At 33.3% G+C, this 19,078-nt stretch overlaps 1 protein-coding gene across 3 annotated transcripts in view; it reads left to right on the forward strand.

The window, feature by feature from the left end:
• The window catches only part of Aspm (assembly factor for spindle microtubules), a 59,333-nt gene that overhangs the window by 20,923 nt on the left and 19,332 nt on the right, over positions 1-19,078 (forward strand). For all 3 annotated transcript variants that reach the window (XM_047521778.1, XM_047521779.1, XM_047521780.1), the window contains exons 11-17: positions 2,591-2,736; positions 2,824-2,909; positions 3,843-4,064; positions 12,287-12,494; positions 12,638-12,780; positions 12,874-13,002; positions 15,174-15,368. In XM_047521778.1, the coding sequence (XP_047377734.1) occupies positions 2,591-2,736; positions 2,824-2,909; positions 3,843-4,064; positions 12,287-12,494; positions 12,638-12,780; positions 12,874-13,002; positions 15,174-15,368 (1,129 nt within the window). The remainder of the gene's footprint in view (positions 1-2,590; positions 2,737-2,823; positions 2,910-3,842; positions 4,065-12,286; positions 12,495-12,637; positions 12,781-12,873; positions 13,003-15,173; positions 15,369-19,078) is intronic.

Genomic DNA, 19,078 nt, shown 5'->3' on the forward strand with positions numbered 1-19,078 from the left:
TCTTATCACACTTTTTTTTCTCTTGGCATGTGACTAGAGTACATGCCCTAGAGTACATGGTTAGAAACTACTAATGTCTCAGAAAAGGAGTGGAAAAGAGCATGAAACCAATTAAAAACTGAAACACTTAAATACACTTTATATTAACAATGGCTTCATGAGTTCCATTATCATTTGAGACTGTTTTTAGTAGCATTTGCTTTGTTTAATTTGATTAAAATCAGATGAAGAGAGAGAATGACTTGCCCGTTTTATAGAGTAAAATAGGTGTATAGATTCATGATGCCTGACTTTAAATACAGAATATTTTCTCAATAATAAAATGGAATCCCTCAAAATTGGCTTTGGTTTTAGTAATGGATCTTATTTCAGTTTTGGAAGGCATGGCTTTTATCATGTACTTCAGTTGATCTCTTTAGAAAAATTTCTGGATTGGAGACATTTATCTTATTTATAAGGAACTCTCCTATTTACTTATCAAGGAAACACTTTTGTGAGATTTCTTAATAAAGCTTAGATATGTTTTTTTGTGTGTGTGTATTTAAATCTCGAATCAGCCAGTTAAAATTTAAAATATGGTTCCATCCCCAGTAGTGGGAAAAAAAAAAATGGGAAGCTTAGAATTAATGACTTTCATAAATATCTCTACTACAGTAAAGCTTCCTATCAAATTTTAAATTGCTGTGATGTAGCCAGAATTTTGGAGGCAGTCATCATGCTAAAATTCAAATTGGTTTAAAGTTTAACTGATCAGGAAAGAAGTTATTTGTATATACTTATTAACTTCTTGGTTTTGATCAGATACAAAGGTGTAAACTAAAATCCTTATATCCGTATCTCATGATGACCAGTCGAAGGAGCAACAAATATTTAATAAAATAGAGAAGAAAATTGTAAACATAAATGTCTTCAGGCATTTGAAGTGCTATCTTATGTTTAAAAGCAATAGCTATGCATAAGTAATGAAAGTTTCAGGAAGATGAGGGTGGTTTAGTATAAAAATTTGCCTCTATTAAGACTTGGTCTTAAGAAGAAACCAGTTCACAGTGTTGGACGTTCAAATAGGTGTCAAAGGGCTACTTGACAAGAATAGAGGAATTCTTTGACACTTTTGGGACAAAGAACCTTAGATTTGGGTGAATCTTCTCAAAAACAAAATACATGTCCCTTTCATCCAAGTTAAAATTTCATGAACATTCTTTCCTTTCTTGATTAATATTCTCATAAGCTAGTAGTCTTTTGACTATTACTATAGCTTTTTCTCATTGAACAGTTTCCAATACAGACTAGATTATTCACTGAAAATATTGTATACATTATTTTTATAATTGGTTAATTTGTTTACTTCATAAATTCAAGCCCCACTACATCTGTTTCCTAGCAAGTAAAAATTCATGCTTTTCTATTTTTGTCACTTTCTAAAAAGAACAGGGATCAGTTTAATGTTTAATGCTATTTTTCTACAAAGGACATATTTTTTGGTTTTACAGAATTTACTGAGGAATTAATAATGTTAAATATGGGTGATATGTGTTGGTTGGGAACTCCCAATAATGAGATTCATTTTGCATACCAAATTTCTATTTTGTTCAGTGTCAGCAAAATGACAGTTTCATAGATCCTTGAGGTCACTTTAGAATACCTGGAAATTATTACTCCACTAATGTCTCAGGTAATGGATTGGTCTATCTTTGCAAAAATGTTTCCTACATTGATTGGGTGGTTGGTCTAGAATGATCTTAAATCATTTTCTAACCTTTAGAAACTATGGTTCTGTAAATAATTTTGCCAGCTTTTAGTTATATACAATATTATTTGAGACTTGTTTTTTCTGTGGAAATATTGACTATTATATAGTAGGTAAATAATTAGTAAACTAGATGATATTAGGAATTTGAATTAAAGCTCTGGAGTACATGTCTTTTTTAGGTAGGCATTCAAATATGTTTGTAAAATATATATGTATACACACACACACCACACACATACAGAGAGAGAGAATGAGAATGACTATGGAAATTGATGAAACTAGATTTTAGTTGCTCTCTTTATTTCTGTCATAGTGGTATATGATGATAAATTAGAGCTTAATTAACTTCCTCTGGGTCTTTGTTTCTTCATCTATTAAAAAAAAAAAAAAAAAGAAAAGAAAAAAGAAAGGGTCACCAATCCTTGACTGGGATTCACCATGATGACTAAAGTAAGAAAAGAAAGCACTTGCTTGATGTGTAGATTATAGCATACCTTAATACATGTCCCCTTCTTACACTTCCTTCCCTCTTTTCTTTTTTCTTTCTCTGAAAAACTTTGTTTATGTGTATATTTGTGTGTGTGTGTGTGTGTTGCATTTTTCTTTCTTATCATTTTATTCATGGACTTAACTTCCAGATTTAAAAATTAAAAATGAGAAATAACGTCTTGTTAATTATGGAGCAATACAGTTTTGAGATAGTTATTTGGAATCCTCTTGAACTTAATGCCTTTAAACTCTTGGGATTTCTGTGGGTAATAACTATTTTTAAATGAAGTGGGTTTTTTTTCATAGATATTATTATATAGCAAATTCATCTGAAAATTTCTTTCCTGCTAGGCGAACCATGGAACTTCTCACACAGAACTGGAATCTTTCAAAGAAACTCAGGATTCCTGCAATAAGTCGTCTTCAAAAGATACACAATGTTGACATTGTTCTTGAAATTCTTAAATCACGAGGAATTCAATTAAGTGATGAACATGGTAAAAACTAAACAGACACTAATTCTCCTCATTGAATATTGACATATATACATGTATCATGCTAATGGACTACCTTTTTATTGGCAGGAAATTCAATCCTATCTAAGGATATTGTGGATAGGCACAGAGAAAAGACTCTTGCATTGCTTTGGAAAATTGCATTTGCTTTTCAGGTATTATACGTTTGGCACATTTTGTACTTTTTCTTATCAATTTTGGATATTAGTTTATAAAAGGAATTTGAATAAAATAAAGAACAACAATAATAACTACCACTTACTAGGATTTATTCTGTCTCAGGCCTGGGATAATATTTTATGTATTCTATTTTAATCTTTCTCATACATGTATTAGGTTGGTGTTAAGTCTCCCTTGCATGTGAGGAAATTGAAGCTCAAGTTTATATCATTGATACATGGAACTAAGATGAGAACCCAAGCTTGTGTGGCCCCAAATCTCATTTTCTTAACTACTAAATAGTCTATCATTGTAGATTGTGGGGTGAGGATGTAGCTTCAGTAGGAGAGTGTTTGCCTTGCCTAGAATGTGTGAAGTTCTGGTTTTGATCCCCAACACCACACATATACACAAAAGATAGAATTATTTGTCTAAAAGAAGGTGTAGACATTTCTGCACTCTGGGAACTTCAGTTTTAGATTTTTAAAAATTTCTGATTAGTTTTTTTTTAATCTTCTATAGTTGATCAAAATACAGAATAGATCCTTTAATTTCTGTAGGTTAAAAGTAACATATGATGTGGAACTAGAGAGAACAAAGGAAGAAAAGGGGGTGGGTGGGGTGGGGAAATCTCATGAAAATAGAAGACCAGTAGAGTAGAGGAAGGCGAGGGAGGAAAGGAAGAGGCAGGAGGGGAGGAAAATGGGAGAAGGGGGGTACTATGAAATGACATTGACTAAATTATGTGTATGTATGAATATAACAATGAATCCCACTATTATGTATAATCATAAATTACTAATAAAACATTAACAATAAAAAATATGAAAAATTAGGGTATTTATTCTTTTTTATTTGTTTCAGGTGGATATTTCCCTTAATTTAGAGCTATTAAAATTAGGGTATTTATTCTTTTTTATTTGTTTCAGGTGGATATTTCCCTTAATTTAGAGCTATTAAAGGAAGAAATTCACTTTCTAAAATATACACACAGTATAAAGAAATCAATGTCTACAGTGTTATGCCATTCTGATGCTGTTATTAATAAGAAAAAAGACAAAAGGAATAGTGGTTTGTTTGAACAATATAGTGAAAATGTGAAGTTATTGATGGACTGGGTAAATGCAGTTTGTGCCTTCTATAATAAGAAGGTAAGTTTCTTTGTTTTTGTTTTAATTCAGTATCTTTAAATAAATTTTGGTTAATGTCAATTAAGCTTAATAATAAAATATTTTCTTACATTTCTTAAACAATATAGTTTTCAGATTTAAGCAAACTTTTTCTCGAATGATTATATTGTTATATAATTTATGTATTTTAACTAATCTAAGATGTCACCAACTGGAAAATACATGATGATTTTATATATCACTAAGGGAAAAAAATGTCCTAGGTAAGTGTTCTAATGAAAGATGCTTACACAGAACTGGTATATGATGTTCGCTGCAACAAGTGCAGCAGGTGAACAGCTGACAGATGCCAGGCCCTGAGCCACATTGAGGTAAATTAATTAGAAGTTACAGAAATAAGACAAAGACTCAGTTATAAGTGGAAGCCAGGGCAAACCAGCTCTGGTGGAGTCTGGCTTAACAAAGAACGAGAGACCACATTTTATTTTTATAGGTAGGAACACCAAAGGGTTTCAGTGTGAAAAACTTAATGAGGTAAACAGGATGAAGTGTGAGAAAAACAGCATGGTTGGGGCTTAGCAGGTATGCCCATCTCTTCTGCCTTTAGGCATTTTAAATCAAGGCTTTTTGAACTAGTGAATTTCAGGACAAGCAGGAATCCTCCCAATCAATAGAAGCCATCTTGCACATGGGCTTTCCCCTGGTACTTTGGCACCACAGGGTTCCCAGAAGCAGGTTTGCATAGTTCAAAGCTGTGATTTATTAATTGCTCACAACAGTGTATGGAATAATCATTATTGTACTATAAAGGTAAATAAAAATAAACCCCCCATACAGAAAGTGACAACAGACAACCTTACCACTGGGTATTAAGAGGAAAAAGAATCTAAGTTTAGTCTTTCTATAACCATGTTAGCTTAATACTGTATTTCTGTACAAGATATATTTTTAGTGTAAGTACATGAAAAAAGTTGCACACATAAATAAATTACTTAGTAAGGAGTATAAAGCTGAGACAATGGTGTAAAACATGTAACTAAACATGGTAAATTGTTCTACCTCAAAGAAGTGATTAGAAAAAGTATATATGTATAATATTCTACAAGGAAGATATAGTTGATCATCATTATTCATGAATTCTAAAACACTCTAAAATTTATTTCTTATGCTAAAACTATACTGACAGTAATTTGTTCATTCACTTACATGTGCAAATGCTGAGGCATTCATTCCCAGCAGGAATCAAACAAGACCACAGACTGCCTCCTTGTTTCAGCTCTTATTTTGTGAACATATGTTCTTTTTTTTTTTTTTAATTAAAATCTTTTTTATTTTTACAGACTGCATTTTGATCCATTGTATACAAATGGGGTACAACTTTTCATTTGTATGGTTGTACACAATGTAGATTCACACCATTCATGTAATCATACACATACATAGGGTATGTAGATTCACACCATTCATGTAATCATACAATACATAGGGTAATACTGTTTCATTCTACTATCTTTCTGTCCCCCACCCCCTCCCACGCCTTTTTCCTCAACACCATCCAAAGTTCCTTCATTCTTCTCTTCCCTCTGCCACCCCCCTTCAATATATATTGTCATGCATTAATCAGAGAAAACATTTGGCCTTTGGTTTTATGGGTTTGGCCTATTTCACTTAGCATGATATTTTCCAACTTCATCCATTTACCAGCAAATGCCATAAAAGTATTCTTCTTTATGACTAAGTAATATTCCATTGTGTATATATACCACAGTTTCTTTATCCATTCGTCAGTTGAAGGGCATCTAGGTTGGTTCCATAATCTAGCTATTGTGAATTAAGCTGCTATGAATATTGATGTGGCTGCATCACTGTAGTATGCTGATTTGAAGTCCTTTGGGTATAAACGGAGGAGTGGGATAGCTGGGTCAAGTGGTGGTTCCATTCTGAGTCTTCTGAGGAATCTCCATACTGCTTTACAGAGTGGCTGCACCAATTTGCAACTCTACCAGCAATGTATGAGTGTGCCTTTTCCCCCACATCATCAACACTTATTATTGCTTGTGTTCTTGATAATAGCCATTCTAATTGGAGTTAGATGAAATCTTAGGGTGGTTTTAATTTGCATTTCTCTAATTACTAGGGATGATGAGTACTTTTTCATATATTTGTTGATCACCTGTATATCTTCTTCTGTGAAGTGTCTGCCCAGTTCCTTAGCCCATTTATTGATTTGGTTCTTTGTATTTTTGGTGTAAAGTTTTGTAAGTTCTTTATAAACTTTGGAGATTAGTGCTCTGTCTGAAGTGTGTGTGGAAAAGATTTTCTCCTACTCTGTACGCTCTCTTTTCACATTATTGATTGTTTCCTGTGCTGAGAAAAATCTTTTTAGTTTGAATCTATCCCATTTATTGATTCTTGCATTTATTTATTGCGTAAGGGGGTCTTGTTAAGGAAGTCTGGTCCTAAGCCAACGTGATGGAGATTCGGGCCTACATTTTCTTCTATTTGGTGAAGGGTCTCAGGTTTAATTCCTAGATCCTTGATCCATTTTGAGTTGAGTTTTGTACAGGGTGAGAGATAGGGGTTTAATTTCATTTTACTGCATATGGATTTTCAGTTTTGCCAGCACTATTTGTTGACGAGGCTATCTTTTCTCCATTGTAAGTTTTTGGCACCTTTGTCTTGTATGAGATAACTGTACTTATGCGGGGATGTCTCCATGTCTTCTATCCTGTACCATTGATCTAACTGTCTATTTTGGTGCCAATACCATGCCATTTTTGTTACTATTGCCCTATAGTAGAGTTTAAGGTCTGGTATAGTGATACCTCCTGCATCAGTCTTCCTGCCCAGGATTGCTTTGGCTATTCTGGGTCTTTTGTTCTTCCAGGTGAATTTCATGATTGCTTTTTCTGTTTCCATGAGAAATGTCATAGGGATTTTAATTGGAATTGTGTTAAATCTGTATAGTCCCTTTGGAAGTATGGTCATTTTGATAATATTAATTCTGCCTATCCAAGAACATGGGAGATCTTTCTATCTTCTAAGGTCTTCTTCAATTTCTTTCTTTAATGTTCTATAGTTTTCATTGTAGAGATCTTTCACCTCTTTGATAGATTGATTCCCAAGTATTTTATTTTTTTGAGGCTATTGTGAATGGAGTTGTTTTCCTCATTTCCCTTTCAGATGTTTCATCATTTATGAATAAAAATGCTTTAGATTTATGTGTGTTGATTTTATAATTTGCTGTTTTGCTGAATACATTTATGAGGTCTAGAAGTTTTCTGGTGGAGTTTTTTGGATCCTCTAAATAGAGAATTATGTCATCAGCAAATAGTGACAGCTTGAGTTCCTCTTTTCCTATTCGTATCCCTTTAATTTCTTTAGTCTTATTGCCCTGGCTAATATTTAAAGGACAATGTTGAATAGAAGTGGTAAAAGAGGGCATTCTGTCTTGTTCCCGTTTTTAAAAGGGAGTGCTTTCATTTTTTCTCCATTAAGAATGATGCTGACTGTGGGCTTAGCATAAATAACCTTTACCATGTTGAGGTACATTCCTACTATCCCTATTTTTTCTAGTGTTTGAGCATGAAGGGGTGTTGTATTTTGTTGAATGCTTTTTCTGCATCAATTGAAATAACCATATGATTCTTAACCTTAAATCTATTGATGTGATATATTTTGTTGGAGTATAGATTTTCAAAGTAGCTTCTCATTATGTTGTGCATTTCAGTGGTGTCTGCCGTGATATTTCCTTTTCTATTACCAATTTTAGTAATTTGAGTTTTCTCTCTCCTTCTCTTTGTTAATATAGCTAAGGGTTTGTCTACTTTGTTTACTTTTTCAAAGAACGAACTTTTTGTTTTGTCAATTTTTGAATTGTTTCTTTTGTTTCAATTTCACTGATTTCAGCTCTGATTTTAATTATTTTCTGTCTTCTACTAATTTTGGTATTGATCTGTTCTTCTTTTTCTAGGACTTTAAGCTGTAATGTTAGGTCATTTAGTTGTTGACTTTTTATTCTTTTCTTGAATGTGCTCCATGCAATGAATTTCCTCTTAGTACTGCTTTCATAGTGTACCAGAGATTTGATATGTTGTATGATCAATCTCATTTACCTCTAAGAATTTTTTTATCTCATCTCTGATGTTTTCAGTTATCTATACTTCATTCAATAGCATATTATTTAGTCTCCAGTTGTTGGAGTAATTTCTGTTTTTTATTTTGTCATTGATTTCTAATTTCATTCCATTATGATCTGATAGAACACAAGGCAGTATCTCTATTTTTTTACATTTCCTAAGGGTTGCTATGTGGCATAACATATGGTCTGTTTTCAAGAAGGTTCCATGTGCTGCTGAGAAGAAAGTGAATTTGCTGGTTGATGGATGGAATATTCTGTATATGTCTGTTAAGTCTAGGTTATTGATTGTGTTATTGAGTTCTATGGTTTCTTTGTTCAGTTTTTGTTTGGGAGATCTATCCAGTGGTGACAGCGGTGTGTTAAAGTCACCCAGAATTATTGTGTTGTGGTCTGTTTGATTCCTGGAATTGAGAAGGATTTGTTTGATGTACATGGATGCACCATTGTTTGGGGCATAAGTATTTAGAATTGTTATGTCTTCCTGATTTATGGTTCCCTTAAGCAGTATGAAATATCCTTCTTTATCCCTTTTGACTAACTTTGGCGTAATAAGGATGGAAACCTCCACTATTTTACTGGAGTCCATGTGCATGGTAGGTTTTCCCCATCCTTTCACCTTTAGTCTGTGGATGTCTTTTTCTATGAGATGAATCTCTTGAAGGCAGCATGTTGTTGGGTCTTTCTTTTTAATCCATTCTGCCAGTCTATGTCTTTTGATAGATGAGTTTAGGCCATTAACGTTCAGGTTATTATTGAGATATGATTTGTATTCCCAGTCATTTGGGCTTATTTTTGGCTTTTAACTTGACTTGGTTTCTTCTTTGAATGGTTTTTCCTTTAAGATAGTTCCTCCCTTTGCTGACCTACATTGTTGTTTTTCATTTCCTCATCACAGAATATTTTGTTGAGAATATTCTGTAGTGCAGGCTTTCTATTTGTAAATTCTTTTAACTTTTGTTTATCATGGAAGGATTTTATTTCATCTTCAAATATGAAGGTTAGTTTTGCTGGGTATAGGATTCTTGGTTGGCAACCATGTTCTTTCAGAGCTTGAAATATGTTGTTCCAGGCCCTTCTAGTTTTTAGAGTCTGGTCTGAGAAATCTACTAATATCCATATTGGTTTTCCCCTATATGTGATCTGATGCTTTTCTCTCGCAGCCTTCAAAATCCTATCTTTATATTGTATGTTAGGCATTTTCATTATAATGTGCCTTGGTGTTTATCTGTTGTGATTTTGTACATTTGGTGTTCTGTAAGCCTCTGGTATTTGATTTTCCATTTCATTCTTCAGGTTTGGGAAATTTTCTGTTATTATTTCATTGAATAAGTTGTTCATTCCTTTAGTTCATATCTCTGTGCCTTCCTCAATCCCGATAATTCTTAAATTTGGTCTTTTCATGATAGTTCTTGGAGGTTCTGTTCATGATTTCTTACCATCTTCTCTGTTAGGGCAACTTTATTTTCAAGATTAAATATTTTGTCTTCATTGTCTTCTGTCATCCAAGTGGTCTAGTCTGTTGGTGATGTTTTCCATTGAGTTTTTTATTTGGTTTATTGTTTCCTTCATTTCAAGGATTTCCATTTGGTTTTTTTTGTTTGTTTTTATTTTTATTTTTTGAGACTCTCTTTTTATTGAAATGGTCTTTTGCTTCCTGCAGTTGCTCTTTCAACTGCTTATTGGTGTGATCACCCATTGCCTGCATTTACTCTCTTATCTCATCCTTTGCTTCACGAATCATTTTAATTATATATATTCTGAACTCCTTTTCTGAAATTTCTTCTACCATGCTGTCACTGGATTCTATTAATATAGAACCTAGGTTTGTTTGGATCATTTTCTTCCCTTGTTTTTTCATGTTGTTCATGTATCTTCCCCCCATCAGTGCAGATCTGGGTATTATAGTTTTCCCCATGTAGGCTTATAGTGACCCTAGGTTTCCAAAACCTTTTCTTTAAGGAGGAATTCAATATTAATCGTCCCCAGTACAGACAATGTGCAACCCTAAACCAAATAACCCCTGTGAAGATGTTAGCAATATTGTCATAATAAATAGGATGAGTTCAATTAATATCTACAGTATAACAAATAGAGTTGAAATAAGGTCTTGCAGTTTCTAATGGAGGACAAAGAGGATGGGCAGGAGTGTAGGATATAGCTGTTAATGGGATAAGAAAAGAGTATACAGAAGTTCTAGATCATAGAAAGAGTGAAAGTGTAATCAAAAGAAGTTGGTTGTTAGCATGAGAAAAGGGAGAAAGAGACTCTGAGGAAATAGGTAAACAAAAGGAAAATATAGCAAGAAAAATAAAGAAATAAAAACTTAAAAATTTTCAAAAAGGAGGAAAGAAAAAAAGAAAAAGAATCTACACTATAACAGTCATATACTATTCACACCTCCCAGTCTTCAGTAGCCTGGTGCATGAGAGGTACCTGACAATGAGCTTCAAGTCTCCAGCAGGTGTCACAGGATGACATTTGCCCCACCTAAGGATGGGAGTTACAGCTTCGAGGATAATCCAAGATGGCCACTCTGGCTTCCAAATGTGTTGGCAAATGGGGAATTGCAGGTTGGGTGTGGGCGTGGTCAGCTGGAGGTCCTGGAGGTGGGGTGTGGCCCATCTGGTTGTGGGATCTTGGAGGCAGGGCACAGTTAGTCGATCTGGGGCCCTGGAGGCAGTTCTGCCAGGAGTCCTACAGGTCCTGGCTGTTGTCTCTCAAAATGGCGGCAGCCATGTGTAACCAAACCTGCGGGTACTGTTGACAGTGGACTTCCAGGCAACAGCAGGCAGCTGGCGCTTCACTGGCGGTCTGCGGTCAGTCTGCTGCCTGCTGTCAGATGATCAGCAGGTGAACCTCAGGCAGTGGGTGCTGGGTAGGTGAAAGGCAAACGATGGACAGGCAAGAGGCAGGCAAATGGCAGATGATAGGTGTCAGTTAGTGAGCAATCTGTACTCTAAAAGTAGTCAATAAGCTGGCAGACTGTGGTGGTCACAGTAGACAAATGGGGTAAACAGCAGGGGATAGATAAACAGCAAAAACTGCCTAACTGAGAAACAGATAACCTCTGCTTAAAACCCTTGTTATGGAGCAACAAGGAACGCAGCCTCCCTCTCGTCGGCCATCTTGGATCTTTCCAAATGTCCTTTTAATAGTTTATTTAGTGCAATTCTTTTCTTCATTTTTGTCCATTTTGTTTTTATATTCTTGTTTAAAAGGCCATCAAGTGTAGTACTAAAGCATGTGCAGTTTTCCTAAGAGAAAACTGTGATGTTCCAAACAAAATATGTACATTAAGTAAACTTTGTTTAGGCATTGAGTGTTCTGCTTTGCCCATGCTTTAACATTACTGAATCAGAAACATACATAGAACAATGCCATGTATGGATTGATGAAAATGTCACATGAATTTAACTCTGTTTTCCCTATGATAAATGGTCAATATTCCCTATTCAGTGTTCATGGATAATGAGAATTGACTATAGTTATTATATTTTCCTAAGGCAGCTACAACACATTACTACAAACTAGACCTTTATTTTATTCACAGTTCTAGAGACTAGAAGTCTGAAACCATGACTCAGAAGCTAACATGTTCTCACTAAAGGCTCTAGGGAAGACTGTGTCATGCTTTTAATTTCTGGTGGTTGCCAGCAGTCCTTGGTATTCCTTGGCTCATAGATACATTATTTAAGTCTCTGCCTCTTCCCATCATATGGTATTCTTGTGTTTCTGTCTATGTGTGTCTTTCTTCTTAAAAGGATACCAGTCATAATGGATTAAGAACCCGCTCTACCTCTATGACCTCATGTCATTTATTTATATCTGTAATGACCTTGTTTCCAAATAATGTCACATTCTGAGGTTCTGGGAAGGAAATGAAGTTTCAATTGATACTATCTAATCCAAGACAGTAATAATAAAATCCTTCTTTTGAAATGGCTTGGATTTAATATTTGAGAATTTGGCAGTGAATATGGTATACTAGATACTGTTAGCAATTAGTATTATATTCTTCAACTACTAAAAGGATATAATGGACTATAAAGCTTTATATTAGTATTTAAAAACAAATAATTATTTTTCTGGTATTTCCAATCAGGTGGAGAATTTTACAGTATCTTTCTCAGATGGCCGTGTGCTATGTTACCTGATCCACCACTACCATCCTTGCTATGTGCCTTTTGGTGCTATATGTCAGCGTACTACTCAAACTGTGGAATGCACACAAACTGGTTCAGTGGTATTAAATTCTTCATCTGAATCTGATGACAGTACTCTGGACATTTCTCTTAAATCCTTTGATCATGGTTAGTCCTTTTTTCTTTTTTGTTGATCAACTTTTCTGGTTCTTTGCCATGTCTGATTTTTGGCTATAGCATTCTAATTTCTTTCTTTCTTTTTCTTTTTTTCTTCTTCCTTTTTTTTTTTTTTTTTTTTACTTGCATGATAGAAAATATGTCAGAACTCCACAAAGAACTTCTAGAAAATGAAAAGAAAAATTTTCAGTTGATCAGGTCTGCAGTTAGAGACCTTGGTGGAATACCTGCTATGATTCATCATTCAGATATGTCAAATACAATTCCAGACGAAAAGGTAAATTAGGGTTTCCTAAACTCTTAATTCTCAGAGTATGACAGTGAGTGTATATTCTCCATTGATCTATATTTATCTTTTGTGTTTTCTTAGGTGGTTATTACCTATTTGTCATTTCTTTGTGCAAGGCTTTTAGATCTTCGTAAAGAAATAAGAGCTGCTCGACTTATACAGACAACATGGAGAAAATATAAAATAAAAACAAAACTAAAGCTCCATCAGGTAATCCTAGAAAATGGAAACAGAATGAATTTTTTGATTTCTTTTTTTTTTTTTTTTTAATGGTGCTGGTGATCAAATCCCAGGGCATGCTTGGCTAGTGCTCTATCACTGCTATTTCCCAGCTCCAGTAGATTGGTTCTTTTTTAAAAAATATATTTTTTAGTTGTTGATGGACCTTTATTTTATTTATTTATTTATATGTGGTGCTAAGAATCGAACCCAGTGCCTCACACATTCTAGGCAAGTGCCCTACCACTGAGCTTTAACTCCAGCCCCAGTTGATTGGTTCTTGATATGAATTTTAGATTTACTGATCCATGAAGTTATTAAGATAAATTTAATGATTGCATGTATGTGTTTTGAGATGACAAGGTGTAAATGTTTCTCCCTAATTGCTCCTATTTCCTTCATTTGATACCTTTCCACCTCTGTCCACCTTTTCACTTAGTCTGCCCTAGTGGATGAGGAGTAACATTGTCTACTTTGTAAATTTGTGAAAAATAAACTAAGCAAGATTAACTCAACACTCTCAGCAGTTTTGTTGTTGTTGTTGTTGCAGTTTTCAGTACTTGGATCTGTGTAGTACCTGTAATAACAAATATTTAAATATCTATTTTTGGTATCATTAAAAAGAATCATACTCTGGCCTTTTTCCTTTACCCAGATCTTTTAAAAATTCATTCCACATCCAAAAATTACTAATTATAAAGATTGCTGACCAAGCAGAGTTTTGCATCAAAATGTTACCTCATTACCTCATTGTTCTGACCAAAGACTGAGTGTTCTGGTTTTAACTCCTCTGTGAAGCATTTCCCCCAAGTTCCTTTCTGAAAGACCCAGTGCAGAGTGACCTTTACTTTGTCTTTCCTATTGGTGAATAGACTACTTAGAGAAAATGGGAGTTCAAATGTGAACAGAATAGATACGGATGACAAGGGTTTAATGGGCATTTTCAGTACTGGATTTAATTTAAAAAAAAAAAAAAAAACACAGCTAGGAGCCTCTGACATTGTCTTGTGTTTTATGTGGTCTATTCATGAAGTTCCCTTTGTCAGTTTGTAAGAATGTTCATCTAACCAGAAGAAAATACTGTAAATCTTTGTAACATTTTTTTTTTTTTTTTTTAACCAAACCAAAACAGAAAAAAGGTTTTTGGGAACAAGTTAACATATACAGTGGTTTATATAAAAACATTAATTGTCTTATATATTTTGATAAGCAGCAATACCAGTTTTCATTTGTATTACAGTTTGTGGCATTGGAAGAAAAGGATTCTGTGATTATTGAAGTGAATTATGTTACAAATGCAAAGAGAAGATAAAATATTAAAAACATATTTTCTAAAAAAAAAAAAAAGAATAAACTGGGGATGCTTGACTCAGTTCTTTCCTTCAGCAGGAATCTCCTTTTGATTTTCCATGTTGTGCTCTATGTGGCTTATCTTAGTGCTAATGCTGCTTGGGTTTGGGGGTCAAGTGTCTGATTTTGCAGTAATTAGCAAACCCATTTTGTTTGTCCTGAGATCATCTTTCTGTTTATCCTTTATTAGTTTTAAAAACAGTATTTTGGTTTCCATTATTTTATTTTTCAAAATGTTTAGGCTCTGGACTTATAAGGATAGAGATGTTATTTACTGCTTCCTTTTGTCATCCCAACAGTAAAAAATTTTTTATTAATATACAATAGGTTCATTCTTAAGTTCTGAGAAAAATACCACTTTTAATAATCTGAGAAATGGTCTCTTGATCAGTTGAACAGATTATTTTAACTCTTTAATCTTACTACCCCCTTTGCTAACCAATATTATACTTAATATTTGCAAAACCAAAGAAAAATAGAATAAGTAGTCATTGTCTAATAAAATTTATCATAGATATTTCAGAAATAGGTTACAACCATTATTGCTCCTCATTTTTAATTACATTGTATTTGTATTTATGATCAAGTTTTCAGTAGCTATCTAAAATGGCTAACATTTTGGCAACTCTTAAACATAACCTGCTTTCCTATATAGTGTCTGACTTAAAAAGAATAACTGAAATAATTTGCTTTTGCCCCAAAGTCCTTGTAGTAATTTAATTAACTTAAAATTTAATTATCTTACAAAGAATAATTTAAGGTATTAAATAATTATTTAATTCATATTTTCTGGTTTTGTTTTGTTTATTAAGGAGAGAGACAAAGCTGCAAGAATTATTCAGTCAGCTGTAATAAATTTTCTAACCAAACAACGAGCGAAAAAAAAGATTAATGCAGCACTGATCATTCAGAAATATTGGAGAAGAATCTTAGCACAGAGAAAATTATTAATGTTAAAAAAGGAAAAACTGGAAAATATGCAAAGAAAATCAGCAACAGTCATTCAGGTATAGTATCCTGAACAAATTTTTTAACTTAAACATTTCTAATGACATTTTTTAAGGAAGAAGGAAAAATATGACAAAGTTTTCAATGATTATATATTAGAATTTGTTTTCTAAAGTTGTCGTGCAGTATCCAAAGTGGATTGAATCCAGGACCCCCTTCTGATACCAACATCTGCAGTGTATAGTATTTACATATACTCTGTGTACATCTTCCTGTATATTTCAAATTCTCTATATTATTTTATAATACATAACACAAGTGTTGTGTAAATGGTTGTTATACTGTATTGTTGAAGGAATAATGATGAGGAAAAAAGTCTGTATATGTTCAGAACAGGTACTTTTTTTCTGGAATATTTTCAATCTGCTATTGGTTGTACTTGATAATGCAGAATTCATGGATACAGAAGGCTATTTGATTTAAACAATATTTACCATCTCCTTACTACCTGTGAAACTTTTTGTTATATTCAGACTTAAACATTATTGAAATGCCTTTTTTGTTCTGAAGGAGACAGGATTCTAGTTCTATACATCTTGTTGTCTTTATTTTGTCTGTAGTCTTCCCCTGCATGGGACATGGTGACATACAATATCATTCTACTTCGTGTATCCATATACCTTACCAAGTTCTCTTTATTTTTACAATTAATCCTAGTTCTTTTGGAACAAATACACACATTTTCCTTCCAAATCAATTTAGTTGGTATGTAATAGAAATAGTACTTGTAATTAGTCAATAGAATGTCTATGTTATTTTACTTCTTAGCCAAAATATGTAATGTCTATTTGACGTAATAGGTAATGTTCTTTGTGTTGACTATTCTGGGTCCTTTGCTTTTTTTGTATAATATTAGAATCAATTTGCTGATATCCTAAGTAATTGGTGGAATTTTGATTGAGATTGGATTGAATCAAAAGAAAGAATTGACATCTTGATAATTTTGAGTCTTCCTATATATTACATGACCATGGTATATTTAGGTCTAAATTTCTGATTTTCATCAGCTTTGAATTCTTGCTCATATAGATTTTGTTAGATATGCACCTTAGTATTTCACTTTTTTGCTGTTAATGTAAGTAGTATTATAGCTTATACATTTACTATTTACTTATTATTCTGAGACTTTTTTCTCTATAAAGTCTTTGGTATTTTTTTAGATAGATAGCCATATTGTTTGTGAACAAAAACAGTTTTATTTCTTCCCTTATAATTTGTATTCTTTTAATTTTCTTTAATTTCATTAGCTAGGACTCTAATATTATATAGATTAAGGAGTGTTGAGATGTTACAACTGTGCTTTGTTTCAGATCATAGGAGGAAAAAGTCTAGTTTCTTACCGTTAAGTTTGATGTTACTCTAGGTTTACCTAAATGTTCTCTACCAAATTGAGGAAGTACCTCTCTGTTCTTTATTGACGTGATTTTTCTCTTTCTTGTTTTGTGTGGATAGTTTGTATTGACTTCTGATCATCTTTGATCGTCCAGTTTATTGACTCATCAGTCATCTTCTTTATGTGATTTTGCCTTTCCAATATAATTCTTATTTTGGTTCTAACGTTTTCAGTTCTGGTGCTCTCATTTTTGTTTTGTTTATATCTTTAATGTCTTTACTGAAATGTTCTGTCTTTCCATTAGTTTCAACATGTTGGAACATTTTTAATTTAGTTTCTTTAAAATCTATATCAGGCTGAGCACAGTGGTGCATGACTATAATCCCAGTGGCTTGGGAGGCTAAGGCAGGAGGATCACAAGTTCAAGCCAGCTTCAGCAACTTAACGAGGCCCTAAGCAACTCAGCAAGTCCCTGTCTATAGATAAAATATAAAAAAGGGTTGGGGATGTGGCTCAGAGGTTAAGTGCCCCTGGGTTAAATCCCTGGTACCAATAAAATAAAATGACAAAGGTATCAGGTAATTACAACATCTTTTTCATCTCATACTGACATCCTTTTTTCCTGTGCAAGTTGATATTTTCCTATTAAGTGGTATGCCAAGTAATTTTAAGTTACATTCTGAATATTTTACTTGTTATGTCGTAAGATCATTTTGTTTGAACCCTATGAAGAATGTTGATACTTCGATTTTAGCAGGTAATCCATTGGCTGGCTTGGGCCACACAAATTCTCATCAGTCTTCCATGGTATCATTTCCATATGTATATCACCCAGTGGCCAGCAGTATTCTAGATTGTGGCTTCTTATTTCAATTCTATAAGTTTAAAGTCTGCTGTAATCTAGATCCTCTTGTATACAGCTCGGTGGTAAATCTTGGAAGTCATAAAGAACATTATCACGTTGCCCTTCTGAGCTCCCCTAGTTCTGTTATCTCCCTTGTACTCTCCAGTTCCTTAAGGTTGTCTTGTTTGATCCTCTGGCAAGAAAACTTAAGTCTTACTAAGTGTTTTTCTGTGACTGCACATACATGTTATAATTAGACATCTCTTCATAGTAAGAAAAATAACATGGTATGCACATCATTTCTTGTCAGGCTAAAGAGTAGGAACAAAACCTCATGTGATACTCAGTAGAGATGGAAGACAATAAAATTTATAAGAAAAGTGTCGGCAGAATGCACATGTTCTCCCTACTGTCCTAATCCTTGCATAGATATGCTTGGAATAAATATAGTTTCATGCACAGTGGATAGTGCTATAGGAAAGTGAGGTACCCAATCTCTATACTGCCCTACTTATATGAAAGAAAAAATAAGATGTAGTAGGAAACAACACCCCTCTCTCCCAGTCTTAGCAATGTATGGAGGGTTTTGGATAAGGTTACTGTAAGAATTATCTAGAACTTACCAGTAGCCTAGGATCATGTAGATATCAGCAACTAGAATTGACTTGAAAGTCTGCAGTCCTGTTTGAGCCAGCATATTGTTTGGTTTACTAAGAAGCTACATTATAACTGTGACTTTTCAAGAGACAAAAATTTTATTACTTTTGAGTGTTTCCAGAAATCAACTTTTTGACACTATATCTATAATCCCCAAATTTGGAAAAAGGAAGTAATTTTATGTTTAATGACAGTTATAACCCTGAAAGTGGTCTAGCTCATTTATTTCTCAAACTCCTGTACCGTTGTCCCTTAGTTCTAGGATCCAAGCAGATATTCAAATCTGCATGTTCAATTTCCTTTTACAAAATGGTATAGTATTTGTGTATAACCTATACACATCCACATCTTCCTGTATGCTTTAAATTTTCTTAGATTATTTCTAATACCCAATGCAATGTCAGTATTGTGTAAATAGTTTTAGATTTTATTGTATAATGGCAAGAAATAAAGTCTATGCATGTTCAACATAGTCACATCTTTTCTTTTTTCTTTTGAAACGTTTTCCACCCTTACTTGTTTGAATTCGTGGATAGAAACCATGGAAACAGAGGGCCAACATATTCATATTATCAGTCCTTTAATATTATAGTATAGGATGCCTCATACAGAATTTCCAGTCATCATAAGATAGTTTAGCAACCATGAAATAAAGGAAATATTTAAGATTCAGAAATATAGGAAATTATATATAATTATATATTATATAATGTAATATATAGTATATATATATATTAGGAAATTATATATTATATATATATTAGGAAATTATATATAATTAGGAAATTATATATAATAGATACCAAATTATATATAATAGATACAAATTATATATAATAGATACCAATTATATATAACCAATAGATACCAAAAAT

Source organism: Sciurus carolinensis, chromosome 12 (assembly GCF_902686445.1).
Source record: "Sciurus carolinensis chromosome 12, mSciCar1.2, whole genome shotgun sequence".
Taxonomy (NCBI): Eukaryota; Metazoa; Chordata; class Mammalia; order Rodentia; family Sciuridae; genus Sciurus; species Sciurus carolinensis.